The 22,977-nt window shown below is 43.8% G+C and overlaps 1 protein-coding gene across 3 annotated transcripts in view; it reads right to left on the reverse strand.

The window, feature by feature from the left end:
- The window catches only part of COL20A1 (collagen type XX alpha 1 chain), a 532,145-nt gene that overhangs the window by 138,559 nt on the left and 370,609 nt on the right, over nucleotides 1–22,977 (reverse strand). For all 3 annotated transcript variants that reach the window (XM_081323724.1, XM_081323723.1, XM_081323725.1), the window contains 7 exons: nucleotides 18,619–18,774; nucleotides 17,135–17,254; nucleotides 14,469–14,633; nucleotides 11,643–11,804; nucleotides 8,613–8,785; nucleotides 7,366–7,495; nucleotides 1,813–1,958 (listed from right to left, as the gene is read on the reverse strand). In XM_081323724.1, the coding sequence (XP_081179850.1) occupies nucleotides 1,813–1,958; nucleotides 7,366–7,495; nucleotides 8,613–8,785; nucleotides 11,643–11,804; nucleotides 14,469–14,633; nucleotides 17,135–17,254; nucleotides 18,619–18,774 (1,052 nt within the window). The remainder of the gene's footprint in view (nucleotides 1–1,812; nucleotides 1,959–7,365; nucleotides 7,496–8,612; nucleotides 8,786–11,642; nucleotides 11,805–14,468; nucleotides 14,634–17,134; nucleotides 17,255–18,618; nucleotides 18,775–22,977) is intronic.

Below are 22,977 nucleotides of genomic sequence, written 5' to 3' on the forward strand. Positions count from 1 at the left end.
TGTTCGCTTAACAGCTGTGGCAATTCACTCAACAACTGTGGCAAGAAAGGTTGTAAAATGGACACAGCTCGCTCAATAATTGTCTTGCTTAGCAGTGGGAATTTGGGGCTTAGTTGTGGGTTGTAAATTGAGGACTGTCTCTAATGGGGCTACAAAATCCCAGAGGATAAAGGGCAATTTTTCAACCATGCTGTCTGACTTTAATGGATTGGCCCTTCTTGTAAGACTAAGGCAGGTGTCCACAACCCCCGGGCCGTGGACTACTACCGGGCCGCAGCATGCCAGCAAATGGGCTGCACAAACAAGCAAAGCCCCATCTGCGAGATGCAGGCAGCACACAAAACCACGCACCCTCCAGTTCACAGAAAAACGTCTCTCCACGGAACCGGTCCCTGGTGCCTGAAAGGCTGGGGACCTCTGGGCTAAGGAAAGCACCTCTTGGTCTTCATCCAGTAGAGCTTTTCGTAAGACTGCGCCCTGTTGAATGTGCATCATAGGAACTGTTGAAACTTATCCCTGTATCAAAATCCTAACATGCTTGTACATTTTCCATCTTACGTCTCTGGATTGTGGTGGAATGTAGTTAGGAGCATTGCTTCTCAGAGGGCAAACAGAGTGGAATGTGTAGGAGGTAAGAAGAGGATGAAGGTGGACCATCCCTAGCAGATCACAGAGTAGATCTGTAGTTACACAGATAGTTGCTTTAGTCTGGCAAGATTGATGTCAGGCAAGATTGAAGGACATGTAGAGTTACTTGCAAGTTTTTTTCTTTACTGTTTACCAACTCCAAGAACCAAGAATGACACATGGAGTTACTTCTGGTTAGTTTATTTGTTGTCCACCAGGCCCAAAACCCAAGAATGATATGTAGAGTTCTTCCAAATAGTTTCTTTATTATTCCCCAGACCCAATAACCAAGAACGACACGTGGAGTTACTTCTGAGTAGTTTCTTCTTTGTTCCCCAGGCCAAAGAACCAAGAACAATAGATAGAGTTACTTCCAAATAGTTTTTTTTTATTGTTCACCAGGCCCAAGAACCAAGAATGACACATGGAGTTACTTCTGAGTAGTTTCTTCGTTGTTCCCCAGGCCAAAGAACCAAGAACAATAGATGGAGTTACTTCCAAATAGTTTTTTTTATTGTTCGCCATGCTCAAGAACCAAGAATGACACACGGTGTTACTTCTGAGTAGCTTCTTTATTGTTCACCATGCCCAAGAACCAAGAATGACACATGGTGTTACTTCTGAGTAGTTTCTTTATTGTACACTAGGCCCAAGAATGACAGGTGGGGGGTACTTCTGAGTAGTTTCTTCTTTGTCCCCAGGCCAAAGAACCAAGAACAACAGGTGGAGTTACTTCTGAGTAGCTTCTTTATTGTTCACCAGATTCAATAACCAGGAATGACACATGGAGTTACTTCCAAGTAGTTTCTTCATTGTTCCACAGGCCAAAGAACCAAGAGCAGCAGATGAAGTTACTTGCAAGTAGCTTCTTTATTGTTCCCCAGGCCCAGGAACCAAGACTGACAGTGGGTTTACGTCCAAGTTGTTTCTTTGTTCACCTACAGACCGAATCTTCCCGACTAAAGCAGCTGTCTGCGTAACTATAGATCTGCTCTGTGAACTTCTAGGGAGGGGTCATCTTTGCCCTCTTTCTGCCTATCAGATATTACACACTCCACTGTCTCTTTGCATTCTGGAAGACATCCTCTCCCACCTCTCGGGATTCCTAATGACATTCCAACACAGAGCTCTGCAAAAGATGCCACAAAGCACAGTGTGAAGGTGACTGAATCAAAAGTCCTTTACCTCTTTTGTATCGTCTTCAGCACCGTTGGGTGTTGAGGAAGACAGGATAAGATATTGCGTGGCCCCTTCAACTGGTTCCCACGTGAGCTTCATACTGTTGTGGTTAATCTCAGATGTTCTGAGAGATCTGGGCGCAGACAAAGGCACTAGAACACAACATACAAGTGTGACACATGTGTAGGTTACAAGAGCTGATGTCATTTGTCCACAAACTTGTTTAAGTCTTTCCATTTTAAACTTAAACTGAAGGCTAGCACTGATGACGTTACCTAGCTGGGCAATGAAACGTCTGCAAAAAAAAAACAACCCAACCGAGCTCAGAGAGCAGCAAGCACCCCAGAGTCTTTGTCCTCCCTTTCTAGCCCTGATGATGTTACCTAGTTAGGTAATGAAATGTCAACAAGAAAACAACCATGCTCAGAGAGCGCCAAAGACCCCACTTAAATTTTCCCCAAACTTAATACAAGCATTCCGCCTTTTTCATTCAAACTCATTCCATTCTTCATCCTTCTTTTCTGCCATTCCGATTCAGTTTAATGAAAGGGGGGGGGGAAAGTCTCCATAGACATTTAACTATGCAAGAGCCGAAGAAGCTTCTTGGCTGAGAAGCGAAACGTCTTCAAAGAAAAATAAGAAAGTCCAGTTGCCTCCTGAATTAGCACTTTTGGGACAACCATGACCTGGATGACTGAGAATCTCCATAGACAAATGGCTTCTAAGTGTTTTTAGGAGGTAATGTGGGGTTTGTTTGTTTTTTTACCCCTACAAAGAAAAGAATTTTGATCAATTTTTTTGATGTAGGTGGATATTTTGAAATGGGTGAGAAGCACTTACATGAATGCCAAACTACTCTGTTCATTACTAAGACAGCCTTATTGTTTTCTGCCACTTTAACAAACTCATAAACTGCAGCTAACTGACTCTCTAAACTGCAGCTAACTGACTCTCTGTCTTCCCAGTTGCAATGTATGGCTGTGAAAGTTGGACCATAAGAAAGGCTGAGCGCCAAAGAATTGAAGCCTTTGAACTCTGGAGCTGGAGAAGACTCCTGCGAGTCCCTTGGAAGGCAAGGCGATCAAACCGGACAGTCCTAGAGGAGATCAACCCTGACTGCTCTTTAGAAGGCCGGATCCTGAAGCTAAAACTCAAATACTTTGGCCACCTAATGAGAAAGAAGGACTCATTGGAGAAGAGCCTCATGCTGGAAAAGGTTGAGGGCAAGAGAAGAAGGGGACGACGGAGAAGGAGGTGGCTGGATGGAGTCACTGAAGCAGGAGGCGTGAGCCTAAATGGACTCCAGAAGATGGTAGAGGACAGGAAGGCCTGGAGGAACATTGTCCATAGGGTCGCGATGGGTCAGACACGACTTCGCAACTAACAACAACTGACTCTTTAAAGCAGCTACATCTTTTGACAAGGTCACTGTTAGTCCTGCAAGGGAAGCACAACAAAGAATATTAGATCCACCCTAATTGTAAGGCTACATTAACAGATTCTTGCAGGACTGAATGTCTTTTTAACTTCCCCTCCTTTTTACTCTTCAGAAAACTATGGAGGGTTGCTTCTCTAAATGTTTCCCACACACCTCCCTTTCTGCTATGGGCTGAGTCATATGTTATATGCAGGTTGTCCTGTCTGCAGCTCTGCCTTCTGTCTCCCAAGGTCATTCACACATAAGATAAGATAAAATAACCTTTATTGTCATTTTTTTTTTATTGTGAGCACACCGGCCCACATTAAAAATGAAATTCTGTTGCCTGTACTCAAAAGAAAGTATATATCTACCCATACACGTACATAACACACATATACACATGCTATACACACACACAAACATACACACACGTGTGTGTGTGTGTGTGTGTGTGTGTATGTAATAGTAATCACTGTCCATCTTGAATACATAATGGAAGGAGGAAGCTTTAGAGTTCACAAGCTTAATACTGTATGGAACAAAACTGTGACTGAATCTGGATGTTCTACTTTGGATACCACGAAGCCCCCTCCTCCCAGAAGGGAACAAGGAAAACAGGTCATGGAGAGGGTGTGTAGTGTCCCAGATAATCTTGCAGACCCTGCTCAAGCAACACTTCTGTGCTATGTCCTGGAGGGAAGGGAGGGAAGTGCCAATGAACTTTTCTGCCGTCCTCACCACTCTCTGCACCGCCTTTCTGTCTGAAGCAGGGATGCTTCCAAACCAGACTGTGATGCTGTATGACAGGATGTTCTCGATCATCCCCCTATAGAAAGTGGTCAGGATAGGAGAAGGAAGATGTGCTTTTCTCATGCGGGGCAGAAAATGCAGGCGCTGCTGTGTCTGCTTCACCAGTGTCTCACTGTCGATTGACCAAGCTCAGGACACACGAATACAAATAGTCATTGACTTGCAATAGTTCATTTAGTGACTGTTCAAAGTTACAACAGCACTGGAAAAAAGTGACTTATGACCATTTTTCACACGTACAACCATTGCAGCATCCCCATGGTCATGTGATCAAAATTCAGACACTTGGCAACTGACTCATCTTTATGACCGTTGCAGTCTCCCGGGGTCAGGTGATCTGACAGGCAAAGTCAATGGGGAAGCCAGATTCACTGAACAACCATGTTACTAACTTCACAACTGCATGGGTTTGCTTAAGAACAATGGCAAGAAAGATCTAAAATGGGACAAAACTCCCTTAAAAACATCTCACTTAACAACAGAAATTGTGGGCTTAATAGTGGTTGTACGTCGAGGACTACCTGTACAGCCATGTAGAAGTCTAAAAAAAAGAGGGGGCTGTTTTAATGAGCAGAAGAGAAAGAGCTGGTCCAAAGCTGCTTTTCAGAATAGTTTTCAAAATGTGCACCCCCAAATATGATGCTCCCATTTTTCCACAGACGTTCTTAGGGCTGGGCAAGGCTCCATGCAGATAAGAGCATGCAAGACCAATCACAAGACTGCTATAAATTGGAACTATTTTTATTAGGTATAATATTTTTTAAAATGCGATGAAGTATATATTTAATGTTGCATGTATTAATAGCAGTAAGAATGGTATTTGCTTAGTGCTGGAAAAATGAAGAAACACTATCTGAAGAGGAGATGATCAAGAAAATACTGGACTGTGTAGAAATTGACAGACCGATATTGAAGGATAAAGAAAAAGAAGACATAGAATAATTTCAAATATGGGATATAGTTTATCATTGGCCGGAAAAAAGGGGTAGAGATTAGGAATTTAATGTGCATTATTAAGTTAAAAAGAATGCACCCAGACAACACGTTGTTTACGAAGCACTTATGATTGGTAAAAATAGAAAATTAATAACATATTATATAAAAAAGAGAGTCACTGATGACTCACACTTGACCATCACAAGACCCTCACTTGACACATCCACATCTTAAGCCCTTATAAATAGAAGACCCCCAAGACTGACATCCCCCTTAAACTAAGCTGAAGATATTACCTAGCCTGGTAACAAAATGTTTGCAAACCAACCCACGAGCTTGGAGAATGGACCTTCACCCTCATCCTACACCTGTTGTGATTCCTCACCAGCCAGTGGATCCGGCAGCTGAGTCTAAGGACTCAGAGGAGGAGGAGGAGGAGGAGGGGCCTGGAGTGACATTAGATTCAGAGGAAGGCTCTGAGGAGCTTCAAGACTTACAGTCGGATGAGGAGCCTGGCCCCTCTACTTGCACCCAGGCTGAGACACAGCTGTGCTGGGAGCCTGAGTTGGACAGTGATGAAGCACAGCTGGGAAATATCCAGGATGCACAAAAGCACCGGCAAGAGAAGCAAGTAGGACAGAGGAATGCAATGGGGCGGCTCCAAAGTCAAAGGAGAAGGCATTAGGAAGCCAAGCCTTGGCTGACTTATAAAAGGGAAAGTGAGGGAAGTGCTGGTTGCCAAAGGCAACCATTTGTGTTGAGGATTGAGTTTTTGTGAACTGTGTTTGTTTGCCTTGGACATTGACTCAGGTCTGTGATTAATAAAAGAGGGGTTTGGGTTTTTCCAGCAGTTCCTGCCTGCTTGATTGGAAGAGGAAATTCTCCTTGTGAGCATAACAAGGACTCACATAGGCTGGGACAGAACAACACCCGAGCTACAGATATTCACCATTATTGCAAACTATTTTTTAAACCAATGGAGTAGACAAATCCTGGCTCTGTACTCTAGCAGAGCTGAAGATGCACATAGGAAAAATCAATCACCAAATCCTGAAGTAATGAATTTTTATTATGGCCTTCAGCCAATCAATAACACAATAAACCGCATGCTTTTCAAAACAAACAAAAATAGCGTAACTAAGTCAGTGCAGTTACACCATCAATGATGTCTTGCCTTTACAATGATAACAGTACTAATAAAAATGGTTTTAGGTGGAATCCAGGTTTGTATCTGCGAGACCATAAGTTACATAAAACAATTCATTTCTTTCCGAGAATTTCAAAAGGAGATGATCTACAGCCTTATATCGTAATAAAGTATTCTGTTGTGAGGAACACTTGCTACAGTTCTTAGGGCACCAGAGTCACAGGAGTAATATATACCCCAGAGCAGTGTTTTTCAAACATGGCAACTTTAAGATGGGTGGACCTCAATTCCCAGAATTCCTTAGCTAGCAAACAGATCTTTTGAACCTGAGGTAGTATATTCAGAATAACAGAGTTGGAAAGGATCTTGCAGGTCTTCTAGTCCAACCCCCTGTTCAAGCAGGAGACCCTATACCAGGGGTAGGCAACCTTGGCTCTTTTATGACTCATGGACTTCAACTCCCAGAATTCCTCAGCCAGCATGGCTCAGCTTGGAAACCTCTCCCTTTCCCCTCAGCGTGGCTGGCTCAGGAATTCTGGGAGTTGAAGTCCACGAGTCATAAAGCGGCCTAGGCCTAGGGAAGGGGTAGGCAACCTTGGCTCTTTTATGACTCGTGGACTTCAACTCCCAGAATTCCTGAGCCAGCATGGCTCAGCTTGGAAACCTCTCCCTTTCCCCTCAGCATGGCTGGCTCAGGAATTCTGGGAGTTGAAGTCCACGAGTCATAAAAGAGCCAAGGTTGCCTACCCCTGCCCTATACCATTCCAGACAAATGGCTATCTAATCTCTTCTTGAAAACCTCCAGTGTTGGAGCATTCACAACTTCTGAAGGCAAAGCCGTTCCACTAATTATTATTCTTTCAGGTTGGTTCCCTCCCTCCCTCCCTCCCTCCCTCCCTCCCTCTGTGACAGCCCCTCAATTACTGGAAGATAGCTATCTGAGCACCCCTGGTCTCAATCATTCATTCTACAGTTTAACCTCCACCCCCCATCATCATTATTACTCTTCTCTGCACTCTTTCTAGAGTCGTAACATCTTTTTTGCAGCCTGGTGACCAGAACTGGACTCAGTATTCCAAGGGTGGTCTTATTAGTGCAGTATAAAGCAATGCTGTCCCTTCTCATAATCTTGACACTATCACTCTGTTGATGCAGCCTAGGATTGTGCTGGCTTTCTGGTTTCTGGTTTTTGTTTGGCTTTTGCAGGATATTGTAAAGACGTTGAAGAAGGGTCCTCAAGACTTACGTGTAGAACTGATGCCCCTCAGGCCATCCCCCACAGCATTCTCATAAATAGGGAAGACTGAAACCAGATATTCTGTCTGCGGTGTCAAATTGAGGAGCTCTACGCTCGAGGTGACTCCATCCAGAATAACCTGAAAATAGACAAGAAGATTACAGCACAACCAGTCCGAGTGAAAACCCAGTCCTCAGATCTCCTTGCAGTGGTGGCGGTCCAAAAATTTATTATTTAACTTAAATAGGCTTTGATTCTGAAGAGGGTGCCCGAGAAGAACGTGGGTAGCCAAGAAAGTAAACAAAATGGATCCCAGAACAAGTCAGCCGAGTTCTCACTCAAGGTGCAAATAACCAGGCTGAGAGAATTATACTTTGGACACGTTGATTATGGTTCCTTTGAGAAGCCCGTAAGGGTGTGAAAAACTGAAGGGAAGGAAAGAAGAGGATGAACAGGAGAGAATATTTGTAACTCAGGGTTGAACTGTGGGGGTCCTTAATGCTCTCTGAGCTGGGTGGAGACCTGGCTGTTTGAGCTTTCCGGCCCAGGCTGAGAGTTTTAATTGGGGTTTTTATATTTCTACTTCAGGGATTGAATTTAATCATTTTTAATTGTTTTTTTTTTAATTTTTGTATTGATGTTTTAAACACCTGTAAACCGCCCTGAGTGCTACGGGAAAAGGACGGTATATAAATCTAATAAAATCTAAAATCTAAATCTAAATCTTACAGACGTTTCATTATCAAACTAGGTAACATCATCAGTACTAGACAGGAGGGTCTGTTTGTGGAGTGGAGGAGGAGGGGGAGGAGGTGAAAAGAAAGAGGGGGAGAGAAGAGAGGAGGAGGGAAAAAGGAAGAGAAGAGGAAGGGAGGAGGAGAAAAGAAAGGAGGAGGAGGGGAGGAGGAGGAGAAAGAGGAGGAGGGGAGGAGGAGGAGGAGGAGGAGAGGGACTGTGAGGACTTTGGTGCCCTTTGAGCTTGGTGGTTTTCTTGCAGACCTTTCTTCACCAAACTAGATAACATCATCAGTGCCAGCATGAAATGTCTGCAGGAAAAACCACCAAGCTCAGAGAGGACCAAAGGACCCCACAAGAAGAGGATTAGCAGCAACAAGAGGGATGGAAATACAGAAGTGTTGAAAGAACTTGGCTGGGACAGATAATTCTGGAGGAAACTGATCTAGGTCACACACGATCGATCATTCAGTATCCACTTGGATGGGTCAGCTTAAGACGTCAACCATAAGACAACCTACCTCTTTGGGAATTCCACCTCGAGAAGGATAATAGACCACTCTGTATCTTTGGGGTGTTATGACTGGTGAGTTCCAGATAAGATGCATGCTTCTGGAAGTGACTTCTTTTAATAGGAGATTAGTTGGAGTCAAGTGGATCCCAGAATTCGCTGGCATGGTTTCCAAAGGGTCCCCTGCAACATTCAAACGACGGGCACCATTTGATTTAGGGTTGGGGAAAACTGGATTCCTTCACTTATGTGTTCACTTTCCTCAACTTATCTACCGCTCCAATTCACCTATACTCTATGGGTGTGCTCTATGGTTGCAGGAACCAGGTATATCTAGTCTAATGAAGAGAAGGACCAGGGTATGACACGATAGCCATCTTCCAATATCTAAGGGGCTGCCACAAAAGATGGCAGGGGATGGTTTCAACCTATTCTCCAAAGCACCTGAAGGCCGGACAAGAAGCAATGGATGGAAACTCATCAAGGAGAGAAGCAACCTAGATCTAAGGAGAAACCTTCTGACCATTAAAACAATTAATCAGTGGAACAACCTGCCTCCAGAAGCTGTGAATGCTCCAACACTGGAAGTTTTTAAGAAGAGACTGGACAGCCATTTGTCTGAAATGGTATATGGTTTCCTGCCTGAGCAGGGGGTTGGACTAGATGACCTCCAAGGTCCTTTCCAACTCTGTTTATTCTATTCTATTCTATTCTATTCTATTCTATTCCATTCTATTCTATTCTATTCTATTCTATTCTATTCTATTCTATTCTATTCTATTCTATTCTATTCTATTCCATTCCATTCCATTCCATTCCATTCCATTCCATTCCATATATTCTATTCTATTCTATTCTATTCTATTCTATTCTATTCTATTCTATTCTATTCTATTCTATTCTATTCTATTCTATTCTATTCTATTCTATTCCATTCCATTCCATTCCATTCCATATATTCTATTCTATTCTATTCTATTCTATTCTATTCTATTCTATTCTATTCTATTCCATTCCATTCCATTCCATTCCATTCCATATATTCTATTCTATTCTATTCTATTCTATTCTATTCTATTCTATTCTATTCCATTCCATTCCATTCCATTCCATTCCATTCCATTCCATTCCATTCCATATTTTCTATTCTATTCTATTCTATTCTATTCTATTCTATTCTATTCTATTCTATTCTATTCTATTCTATTCTATTCCATTCCATTCCATTCCATTCCATTCCATTCCATTCCATATATTCTATTCTATTCTATTCTATTCTATTCTATTCTATTCTATTCTATTCTATTCTATTCTATTCTATTCTATTCTATTCCATTCCATTCCATTCCATTCCATTCCATTCCATTCCATATATTCTATTCTATTCTATTCTATTCTATTCTATTCTATTCTATTCTATTCTATTCTATTCTATTCTATTCCATTCCATTCCATTCCATTCCATTCCATTCCATATATTGTATTCTATTCTATTCTATTCTGTTATGTTCTGTTCTGTTCTGTTCTGTTCTGTTCTGTTCTGTTCTATTCCATTCCATTCAATTCAATTCCATTCCATATATTCTATTCTATTCTATTCTATTCTATTCTATTCTATTCTATTCTATTCTATTCTATTCTATTCTATTCTATTCTATTCTATTCTATTGCAATGGATGGAAACTAATCAAGGAGAGAGACAACCGGGAACCAAGGAGAAATTTCTTGAACAGTTAGAACAATTAACCAGTGGAACACCTGGCCTCCAGAAGTTGTAGGTGCTCCATCACTGGAGGTTTTCAAGAAGAGACTAGACAGCTGTGTGTCTGAAATGGTCTAGGGTTTTCTGCTTCAGCAGGGGTCGGACTAGAAGACCTTCAAGGCCCCTTCCAACTCTGTTATTCTGTTATGTCAAAGTGAATCCAAAAAGTCATTTTGCCCTGAATATGAAATATATTCTTTCAAGTCTGAAACTGTTTTCTTGTGTTCTAAACTGTCTTTTTCCCCCATCTACAGTGGATTCCTTGGGCCATTTTGGGGGAACGTTTAAACTATTTCAAGCTTGACAGAGTTCCCAAATGGTTGAAGTGAACTCATAAAAAGGATTTGACACTTAGCACAAGGTATTTTTAATTTGAACTGGTTCAAAACGTTCTGGATATGCCTTAGGTAAAGCTGATTAGATGAGTTGACAAATTACGCTGTTCAAACCTAAGGTCTTAGTCAGAGATTAAAACAATAGGAAGAAAAATGCACATTTAAAAAAATCAAAGCAGTAAAGCAAGATAGCTGCATCTGTTTATTGTTTTGGCTATGAATAATACCTGTTCACAGCCTGAGGTGAGGCTAAAATATTGGTTAAGAATGGCATCGTTTTTCCCAATGAAAAACAACTTCATGTAAATGATGAGCTTTCTTTATTTCTCTCTTTACAGTAGAATTTGATTCACATCTCCTGCGACCAGACTTCTTCGTAGGCTGCAAAAATGCAAAACGGTTCCCATTTTGGCGCAGGGAATAAAGTTTTCTGAGAAAAGTGAATCTCATTATTGAAAAATGATCAGGCTATGAAAAGCCACTTTCATTCTTAAACCATCAATATTAAAAAATATGCGGATTGTACTTCTGCATAAGAGGCCCATAGGGCTTTCTTGGGAGGGGGAGGTTTGTAAAGGCATGACTGATTCCCACCTCTTTTTATATACCGCATCATAGCCCCACCCGCCATCTTGACTTTTTCGACCTCCCTCCTGGTGCCTCTGGGACCAGATGAGTGGGTCTACTGGTCTCCAAAATCCAAACTCAGGCAGGCAATGATGTTAAAGAAATGGTGTCAGCCTCTCCTATACTCAATGTCCTCTGAGCTTTTCTTGCAGACATTTCATTACCCAAACTAGGTAACAACATCTAGTCACCTAGCACTGATGATGTTTCCTAGTTGGGTAATGAAATGTCTGCAAGCAACCTACCAAGCTCACGGAGCACCAAGGACCCCACAATTCAACCCTGAACTCCAAAAATTCTCCTTTATTGGTATCACCTATGTTCTTCTGGTTCTTCTCCTTGATCCAAGCACATAAGATCCATGTGAGCCGGCTGACCAGAGAACGGAGCAGAGGAAAGTCCACCACATTGTAGACGGTCATCTCAAGGGGTTCGGACGCCACTTGACGCAGCTCTGCTTCATCGGCATTTTTCACCCCTAGAACAACAACAACAACAAAGGGAGGTGACAATCTGGAGGCAACATGGATGGAAAATGTAACGCCTGCAGGAACCCATCTAGTAGGATGCCTATGGAGATTCTCAATCATCCATGTCGTGGTTGCCCCAAAGGTGCTTTTCCAAAAGGCAACTGGACTTCCTTGCTTTTTTCCTTGAAGACGTTTCACTTCCCATCCAAGAAGCTTCTTCAAGTTCTTCAGAAACCAAGTTTTCTTGGAAACTCCCCCCCCCCTCCTAAGAAAATCCAGTTGCCTTTTGGAAAAGCACCTTTGGGACACCTAGACGGGCCGTTTTGATGGGGTGCAGTGGCTGAGAGAGAAGACAATGGATTTGAAAGCTCTGGGAATAAACCATGATTCTGGCCACCAGCAGCATCTGCTGTCATAAACGCAAGATGGTGGTTGCAACGGCCATCTTGCCTTTTGGGCCTGCCTCCTTCCCATGAACGCTGCTGTTGGCCACTTTTCTGTGGAGGGCTTGGCAAGAATAATATCCACCAGTAATACCCCAAATGATAACTGTAAGGCAGGGATCTTCAAATTTGGCCTTTTTATGACTTGTGGACTTCAACTCCAAGACTTCCTCAGCCAGCAATGCTGGCTGAGGAATTCTGGGACTTGAAGTCCGCAAGTCATAAAAGGGCCAAGTTTGAAGACCCCTGGTGTAGTGGGTTCAGGACCGCATGGAAGACACCAGGCAGATGAGTATAGCAACAGCTCTTTATTGTGGGTAGGAACTGTACTGAACAAAGGGGGGGTTACCTGTACCCCTTATATACTGTACCTTGCCAGGTACGCTCTAACCCAATCTGTTCATCTAAATCTCCCGCCGAAAGCTAACCAGCCAATCCGGTTATGGTACAGCGCCACCTGGTGGTCTTTACTGAGCTGCTGCTTAGACCCCATACATAACACTTCTCTTTTCTACTCCCCTTCTCCTTCTTCTCCATCTCCTTTCCTTCTCCTTCTCTCCTTCTCCTCCTCCTGGTCCTTCCTCTTCTCCTCCCTGTCATCGTTTCCCTTTGTTTTCTTTCTCTTTCTCCCCTTGTCCATTTCCTCCTCCTCCTCCTCTTCCTCCTCCTCCTTGTCTCCATTTCCTTTCCCTCTCCTTCTCCCCTTCAGCTCCTCTTCCTTTCTCTTCTTCTCCTTTGTCTTCACTTTGTCCCTTCTCCTTCCTTCTGTCCTCTCCTCCTCCTCCTCCTCCTGCCTATCTCCATCTTCCTTCTCCTTCTCCTTCCCCTCCCCCTCCTTGACCTCCTCTCCCTCCTCCTCTTCTCTTCCTCCTTGTCCTTCTACTTCTCCATCTTTCTCCTCTATCCTCCTCCTCCTCCCCCTCCTCTTCTCTTTCTCCTTCCCTCTTTCTTATGTATTAGGTTTAAAGGAACACCTAAAGTACTTGTGTAACAGTCACCACCAGGAGGCGTTGAACTGTAACTGTTTTGGCGGGAATTAGTTTTGGCGGGAATCCCGCCGAAACTAATTCCCGGCAAAACAGTTACAGTTCAACGCCTCCTGGTGGTGACTGTTACACAAGTGCTTTAGGTGTTCCTTTAAACCTAATACATAACACTCTTCTCTTCCCTCTTTGTCTTCTCTTCATCCCTTCTCCTCTCCTTCTCCTCCTCCTTTACAACTCTTTTCCCTGGAGATATTTTGTGCTACAGAATTCTCCCAGAAGTGTCCCTCTTGATGGTGGGTGGAACAGTTTGGGTGACTTGCCCACAAATAACACATTTAAACCCAGTCTAACAAAGGGACGTGGTGGCTCAGTGGGTTAGGACGCTGAGCTTGTCGATCAGAAGGTCGGCAGTTTGGCGGGTCGAATCCCGAGTGCCGCGTAACAAGAGTGAGCGCCTGTTACTCGTCCCAGCTTCTGCCAACCTAGCAGTTCGAAAGCACGTAAAAAATGCAAGTAGAAAAATAGGGACCACTACGGTGGGAAGGTAACAGCGTTCCGTGCGCCTTTGGCGTCTAGTCATGCTGGCCACATGATCACAGAGAGGTCCTCGGACAAGCGCTGGCTCTTCGGCTTTGAAACGGAGATGAGCACCGGCCCCTAGAGTCGGAAACGACTAGCACGCATGTGCGGGGGAACCTTTACCTTTACCTTAACAAAGCACAATTCCTGCCTTCTCGTGCCATGCTGTGTCCCGAACTAACAAGCTCTGTTGTAGCACAAGGAGGATAGCCTGAGTCAAACTGCCTGCCACAAAGGGTTCCCATACCCATAAACAACTCCACTCCATTTCAGTTCAGTCCAGCAAAAGGCATAAATCTAACACAAGAACCTACTTCATTTAGTAGATTTGATGCATGTGAAGCCGCTCAATATTTATACCTGGCCAGATGCCTTTCAAACCCAAGGGTCTACAGTTCACAGCCGTCCAGTCACCATTCATCCTGGCCAATGTGGCCAGGGATAATGGAATCTGTAGTCCAAACTATTTCTTAGCACCAGACTGGGGAAAGGCTGGGATATAATAACCGCTTGGCAGGCAAAATGTTTCAGCTTGAGTAGAGACGCAGCGCCATCTGGTGGTCACATCTCAGTATTGACGTGAGACAGAATTTTGAGGGTTTTGAAAAGGCGTGGACTTCAACTCCCAGAATCCCCCATGCTGACTTGGGTCTGGGGGACTCACCAACAGCAAATATCTTGATTCCCATATTCTTCAAGATCTGGGCAGGTGGGCTGGCATCATCCTGAGATTTGCCATCGGTCAAAAGGATGAGCAGTTTAGAAGCTTCGGACCTTGCGCCAGCTTCTTCCTTTAGGTTGTGCTCCAGGACGTGAGTAAGCGCTAAGCCTTGGACGGAGAAAAAAGGGAAGGGAAAAAAATTATACTTAGAAAGGTTCAGAGAAAAGGAATGAGATGTAATCCAGGTCCTGATTTCTCCCTTTTTAAAAAAAATCTGGGCTTTTTTTTTAAAAAAAACAAGTTTTATTAATTTTCCAATTTGACATCAAAATATCGAAGTGTTTAGGAAGCAACGTGGTGATTGGGTAAACAATAGTCCATTAACAAAATCATTTGTGCCTATCTCAGGTTAAATCATCTAAAAATTCCCTCTGTTGTTTCCCATAGTTACTATATCACAACACAGTCAGTTAAGGTATTTATCAATGTATTTTTATTTATTTTTATTTATTTTTATTTTATTTTTATTACATTTATATCCCGCCCTTCTCCGAAGACTCAGGGCGGCTTACAAACTTAGCAGTAGCCTTCATTCTATGTATATGCCTGCTTATTAGGGCTTTCACACACACCCCAAGCGGCATTATTACAAAGTCAGCTTATTGCCCCCAACAATCTGGGTCCTCATTTTACCTACCTCGGAAGGATGGAAGGCTGAGTCAACCTTGAGCCTGGTGGGACTCGAACCTGCACTAATTGCAGGCAGCTGCTGTTACTTAAGGAGGCATTAGCCCACTGCTCCACCAAGGCTCATGTTATAGTTATCATGTCCTGTTTTTAAGATTTAACCCATTTTCAGTTACACTGTTCCAATTTAGCCTTTAAGATCCATAGTGTTTAAGTGTCGGGTAGCCCAAATTTCCCCTGTTTCATTACATAATAATTGTCATATCTAAGATACGCATATTGCATAATTAAATACATTCTTATTTTATTTCACAAATATATTCTGTTCATCAACCTAGTACCAATATCCTTTATTATCTCAATCCAACTTCCATATTATAATTCACCCCCTGCCTCTTTCTGTAACGGGTGATAAACATTCAAAATCTATTGCAGGCAGTCCTTGCCCAAAATTTCTGTTGCTAAGTGAGACATTTGTTAAGTGAGCTTGGCCCCATTTTATGACTTTTCCTGCCGCAGTTGTTAAGTGAATCACTGCAGTTGATAAGTTAGGAACACGGTTGTTAAGTGAATCTGGCTTCCCCATTGACTTTGCTTGCCAGAAGGTCACAAAAGTGGATCACATGACCTCAGGACACTGCCACTGTCATAAATGTGAATCAGTTGCCAAGTGCCTGAATTTTGAACATGTGACCATGGGGATGTTGCAACAATTCTAAGTGTGAAAAGCAGTCATGGTTGTAAGTCAAGGACTGCCTGTATATGCAGAAGACTTAATTTATAGGAATTTCAGTAGATCATGCCTGGCGAAAGTTAAGGGTCGTCTTGTTAACTACATGGGAGATTTCTTTTAGAAAAGCAATTAATATTTAGGGAATATTAATAGAGGGCAACACAAATATTTAGTAACAATAATATAATGTAATGTAATATATTAGCAATAATTAATCAAATTGTGTTTTGGACAGTTTATCAAGACCTCCCTCTTTGGAGAAAGCTCTAGCGTGGGTAAATGTGGAAGAAAAGAGAAAAATAAATGGACCAGCATTAAAAGACCCTGAAAGTGCAGATTAGCGGCAGATTGTCATGGGGAAAAAATGTGTGTGTTTGCTAAGAATTGACAATGACTTGATGGCACCTAATCAATCAATCAATGATAAAGGACTGTTTCACGTTTGCAATAGTAGATCCCTCCCTAGAAATGTATTTGTTCTGCAGTTCACACCCTTTTTAATGCTACCCTGACAGCTCAAATTCTGCAAAAGTTCTCAACGTGATATATCTAAGGATTTTGTGCCTGTGGGTGTGTTAGGATGTAGTCTATTGTAAGTTGGGATGCCGATGATAGCCAAATGTCCACAGGTGCTTCTTATACCAGCCACAGTGCAAATTTTACTCTTTGTCTTGTGGTTAACCCAGGGGGGTCTTCAAACGTGGCCGTTTTAGGACTTGTGGACTTCAACTCCCAGGCTGGCTGAGGAATTCTGGGAGTTGAAGTCCACAAGTCCTAAAAGGGCCACGTTTGAAGACACACACACACCCCTTGGTTAAGCAGTTATTTTGCCTTATGGTTCTGCCCTGGAGCAAAATAACGATTGGGTGTTGACATACTGTAACTAGTTCCCAGTTATTGACATAACTATAATAATAGTAATAATAAAGTTGGAAGGGACCTTGGAGGTCATCTAGTCCAACCCCCTGCTCAGGCAGGAAACCCTACACCATTTCGGACAAGTGGCTGTCCAGTCTCTTCTTTAAAACTTCCAGTGTTGGAGCATTCACAGCTTCTGGAGGCAGGTTGTTCCACTGGTTAATTGTTTTACCTGTCAGGAAGTTTCTCCTTAGTTCTAGGTTGCTTCTCTCCTTGGTTAGTTTCCATCCGTAGTTCCTAATTATGCCAATACCCAATCGTTCCTTCACCGCCACCCCATCATGGGGAAAATCCGCCTACCGCTTCCAGAGAGCTCAGGTAATTCATTTACCTGTAAAGGTGTTCCCTCCCTTATAGCGCAAATTCCGAATGGCTTCAGACACCTGGTCCCAGGTGGAATAAGTATTCAGATCCCATTCTGTCCGTGGGTCACTGCTGTACTGGGACAAGCCTGGAAGAAATGTCAAGGAGAAGGAGTCAGAAAGGAAACTTGTCTTTTCCATTATTATTTTTTGTTCTGCTTTTTTTTTTCTTTTTTCATTTCGCTGCATTTCATGCCCTTTCCTCGTCTTTCCCCTTTTTTTTAAAGTCTACTTGTATGAACATTTTCTGCGTTTGTTAAAAAAAAAATCAATACAATTATTATTTTTTCCCCTGCACTTTTTCCCGTTTCGTTTGTATTAGATTCTACTTTGTAAAGAAAAATCAACAAAATTATTTTTTAAAAATTCTCCCGTTTCATTTTTTTTCCCTGCGTTTTTACTTTTCTAGTTTAGTTTATCTGACTTTTTTACTTTGTTCATTAAAAATTTCAATACGATTGTGTGTGTTTTTTTGCCAAACAAAATTCTTTCTTCTTGTTTTTTCTTTTTTTCTGCACTGTTTTCTTTCTGGTTTAGCTTGTATTACTTCTGCTGTGTTTATTAAAATGTCCATAAAATATTTTCTTTCTTCTCGGTGCACTTTTTGCCTTTTTCTTTGCCTTTTTTTAGTTGAGATTTTAGTATGGTCATTAAACATTTCCATAAAATTATTTTTTTAAAAAAAGAAGAAGAAGCAATCTGGGTCATCCATGGAGGATGTAAAATAGCAACAAGAATTGTTCTTGAAGGCTTTGAAAAGCTGCTTCGTAATATAATAATAATAATAATAATAATAATAATAATAATAATAATAATAATAATAATAATAATAATAATAATAATGTTGGAAGGGACCTTGGAGGTCGTCAAGTCCAACCTCCTGCTCTTCTCCTAAGTCTTTCCTATTGTCGCAACTTTTTCTTGAGATGCAATTACCAATGAATTCATAGCTATCCTAACAATGCAAGAGATGATTTTAAGATTCCAAAGAATCTCTGCTGCTGCTTCTTTTAATTGGCAGAAAAAATTAAAGGCAAAGGTAAAGGTTCCCCCGCACATGCGTGCTAGTCGTTTCCGACTCTAGGGGCCGGTGCTCATCTCCGTTTCAAAGCCGAAGAGCCAGCGCTTGTCCAAGGACATCTCCGTGGTCATGTGGCCGGCATGATTAGATGCCAAAGGCGCACGGAACGCTGTTACCTTCCCACCGTAGTGGTCCCTATTTCTCTACTTGCATTTTTACGTGCTTTCGAACTGCTAGGTTGGCAGAAGCTGGGACGAGTAACAGGCGCTCACTCTGCTACGCGGCCCTCGGGATTCGACCCGCCAAACTGCCGACCTTCTGATCGACAAGCTCAGCGTCCTAACCCACTGAGCCACCGCAGCCCACTAGAAAACATTACTTTTTCCAAACCATTATTCCTGAATTGGAAGCCTGTAAAAAGAAGCCGCTCACCTACTCTGATCTTATCCTCAGCAATATTGAAAGGTGCAAGCAAAGACGCCAGGAATTCTCGAAGGAGTCCAAAATTGTTGCGTCCAATACTCCAAGATCCATCCACCAGCAGGATGATATCCGTCATAGCAGAGGTATCACACTGGAAATGGGAAACTATGAAAAGAAGCATAGTTGAGGAGGAGGAAGAGGAAGGGGGAAGAAAGGAGGAAGAACAGGAGGGGAAAAGGAAGAGAAGAGGAGGAGGGGGAAAGGAAGAAAGGAGGAGAAAAGGAAGAGGAGGAAGGGAAGGAAGAAAAGAAGGAGGAGGAGAAGGAGGAGGAGGAGGAGGAGGAGAAGAAGAAGAAGAAGAAGAAGAAGAAGAAGAAGAAGAAGAAGAAGAAAAAGAAGAAGAAGAAGAAGAAGAAGAAAAAGAAGAAGAAAAAGAAGAAGAAGAAGAAGAAGAAAGAAGAAGAAGAAAGAGATGAATGTGCTTGTCTAGCTTAATTGTTTGAAAATGTAGCTGAAATTTCTACAGCATTAAAAGGAGAGAACCTATTCTGAAATTATTAGTGAGGATTCAAACACCAGGTCCAAAATACAGGTAATCCTCAACTTATGACCACAATGACTTCTGTTGCTAAGAAAGGCAATGGAATGATGAAGGCATCCTCAGTGTTGTATCCTTTTTTTGCCATGGTTGCTAAGCGAATCCCTGCAATTATTAAGTGAATCCAGATTTCTTCCCCCCCCCCCTTGACTTTGCTTGTCAGAAGCCAACTTGGGAGGACCCCAGGGTGCTGCACCCATTGAAAATACATGCCGGTTGCCAAGGACTCAATTTTTGACCCCTTGACTGTCGGGATGCTGCTGCAGTCATAAGCACGAGGACCAGCCATACGTCACTTTTTTCAATGCTGCCATAACTTTGAGCAATCACTGAGTGAATGATTGTAAGTCAAGAACTGAATTTTTTTTGGCTGACTTTGATATGTGATTCATTTATGTATTTCTGTTGTCTTCTCTTCAAGAAAGAAAAAGCAGAGGGATGAGTTAAAGGGTGTGACTGGTGGGTGAAAACTGCCTCTTTATAATGTGGTTGGCATGATAAAAAGGGCGGGGTCTTCGATTGCCCAACTGCCCCCACCATTTCGATTCCCCTTTCTGTAAAAACCCCTGGCTCTAACTAACTGGAAAATGAGGACCTCAAGAACATTTTTTTTTCTTTCTTTCTGAAGGGTGATGACAAATATTTTGGGCTTCTTCCAGGTGAGACTTGGAAGGACACAATTACTGGAATGCACGGGCTCATTAAAGCAGCTGCTTCTTTAACTGGATCCATTAAAGCAGGGCTTTTCAACCAGTGGTGTGGGTACCACCTGTGGTACATTGGCACCTGGCAGGTGGTACGCGACCATCCTAGAAAAGTGGTAGTGGGGGAGGGGAATGAGCTGAACCAGTGGCAGCACTGCACAAGCCTGAGCGAGAGATGGCTGGAGCTGCAAGGCTGTCAGGGCTCAGCGGAAGTACCAGGATCAGCGCCAGGCTCCAGTTGGAATGTTGCAGCATCCCCAGGATGCTTGGCAACTGATTCATATATATGACGGTCACAGTGTCCCAGGGTCATGTGAAGTGACCAAAACCTGCTGCAATCACCCACCAGAGGGGGGGGGAATAAAAACCAAACTCCCACCCCACCCCCACTGCCAATCCTCAACAGAAATGCTCACAACAATGAAAACCTCAGACAGGAGGAAGAGCGCTGCCGGGCGGGCAGGCAGGTGTCTTGCTCGGCTGTGGCTTGGGGGGCACTTTTTTCAGTGCCACTGTAACTTCGAACAGTCACTAAGCGAACTGTTGTAAGTCAAGGACTACCTGTACTTCATCACTTTTTTCCTTTCTTTTTTTTTTTGGTCCTCAAGTTTTTGACACCTTGCTAGGCGACTGGTGGTACTCGGATGTTGCCCTATCCTAAAAGTGGTACAATGGGTGAAAAGGTTGAAAAGCCCTGCATTAAAGCAGCCACATCTGTTTCTCAAGGTGGTCTTCCGAGAACACGATCCTGCCCGTATGCCAGGATTCCATCAGCGTTCCCATCTATTTCCACCCTGTTCTGTCCCTAAAAAGGGAACAACATCCCATCATGCAAAATTAACACGTATTGGCTGTCTCTCCAGGCTAAAATATCTCCCCGATGTCTCCAGGTCAGATCCCATCACAAAATATGCCTTTCAGATTTGTGCATCTCACTGTCTCTAATGTGGGGCATTCGTCTTTTTTTTTCCAGTTGTCATATGTAATAATGTTAAAACTGGCGCCTGGACCTTGGAATTAATATGCATTTACTGGAAGATCTCTGTACAGACGTCATCTGTGTCTCATTTTTAATATCTGAGCCCTCTGCCACTAGAAATGTACTGTATGATACATCACTGAAAATATGATTGTTTTATCTGCAGAATTAGCTTCCGTGCAACAGCCCTTCCCCCCTACACACACATACACACACACCAAAAGTCCATGATGGATCCCACTCATAGTTTTAAGTGCACAACAGGTGGTTAAAAAGTGATTATCTCCCAAGTCAGAACAAGTTTAGCACGTGCCAAATTCCAGATTTTCTACATTCGCTGCCGAGGTTCTTGGAGAAAACTCAGTCCACCAGTTGTGTCTGAGAGTTGTCATTTGTGTTAAGAAAATTGTGTCTTTGGGCAGTGATGGAGAACCTTTTAGAGACCCAGTGTCCAAACCACAACCCCAAACCCACTTATTTATCAAAAAGTGCCGGGTCCACATCAGCATTGTGGTGTCCTCAGGAGGGGCATGGGGGTGTGGCCCACTGGGTTGGCATGACCCATTGGGTGGGTATGGCTGCGATTGTCATGGCAGACTGGGTGGGCGTGGCTGGGGTGGGCATGGCCACCTCGATGTTGCTCATGGGGGAGGGATGCCTGTGGGGGCCGGGCAGAGTTGGGGGAGATCCAGGGGGTCTCTGGCAGGTGGGGCGGTGGGAAGGAGGACCAGCATAGATGGGGGGAGGCACGCAATCCTAGCTGGGACTGGGCGGCCATGGCGCCGATGGGGATCCGGCTTTCCCTGCCTGGGGTGGCCTTTGGCTTGCTGGGGGTGCGTGTGCTCTACCACCTCTACTTGAGCTTGCTAGCTGGTCACTTTGCCTCCTTTGTGCCGGGTGGGGCTGCCGCTCTGGGCGGCGGTGGTGGCCTAATGGACCTGCGCAAGCTGCCGGCAGCGGCGGCGAACATGGCCACAGAGAGGACTCTGAGTGCCGCCTCTGGCATGCGTGCCATAGGTTCGCCACCACTGGGCTAGGTAGTTTACTTCTGTAGAAAAAAAAAGTGTCTGTAGAGATTCTGAGCCATCCAGGTCATAGTTATCCCAAAGGTGCTTTTTCACAAGGCAACTGTACTTTCTTGTTTCACCTTCTGGTCCAAGAAGTTTCTTCAGCTCTGACTGGATGGTGGGGAATGGAAGGATTTATAACAGACAAAGAAGAAAACAATGAATTTAAGCAAGCTGTCATTCCATACCTTGCAGGAATATCGGAAAAGCTCAGAAGGATCTTCAGCCAACACAACCTACGTGCACACTTCAAACCCACAAATACACTCAGGCAGAAGCTTGTCCACCTCAAGGGTAAAACAGCCAGAAACAAACTGAGCAATGCGGTATATGCAGTACTATACAGTGAGACACGGGCATTGGACACCACCCCAGTGATGCCCTCGACGTGATGTCCCGGTGCCTGGAGGCGGTCCGGGTCTGGATGGGGAGGAACAGGCTTCGTCTCAACCCTGACAAGACGGAGTGGATGTGCGTACCGGCATCTCGGGATATTCAGGATATCCCACCCCTCATTATGGGGGGTGAGTCTTTATCTCCTGTAGATAGGGCTCGCAACTTGGGAGTCCTCCTAGACTCACAACTCTCCTTAGAAGATCATATTATAGCTGTGACTAGGGGGGCGTTCGCCCAGGTTCGCCTGGTGCGCCAGTTGCGGCCCTATCTAGACCGGGATGCCTTGCGCACGGTCACTCATGCGCTCGTGACCTCTCGTCTTGATTACTGCAACGCTCTCTACATGGGGCTACCCTTGAAGACCACTCGGAGGCTCCAACTGGTACAGAATGCAGCCGCGAGAGTTGTATTGGGAGTCTCCCGATACTCCCGTGTTACACCTCTGCTCCGCGAGCTGCATTGGTTACCAGTTGTCTTCCGGGTGAGGTTCAAGGTGTTGGTAATGACCTACAAAGCCCTCCATGGCATGGGTCCAGAATACCTTGGGGAGCACCTGCAGCCGGCGTCAACTTCCCTCCGCCCAGTACGCTCCCACAGAGAGGGCCTCCTCAGGGTGCCGCCGGT

This window comes from Vipera berus (assembly GCF_964194415.1).
Source record: "Vipera berus genome assembly, chromosome: 3".
NCBI lineage: Eukaryota > Metazoa > Chordata > Lepidosauria > Squamata > Viperidae > Vipera > Vipera berus.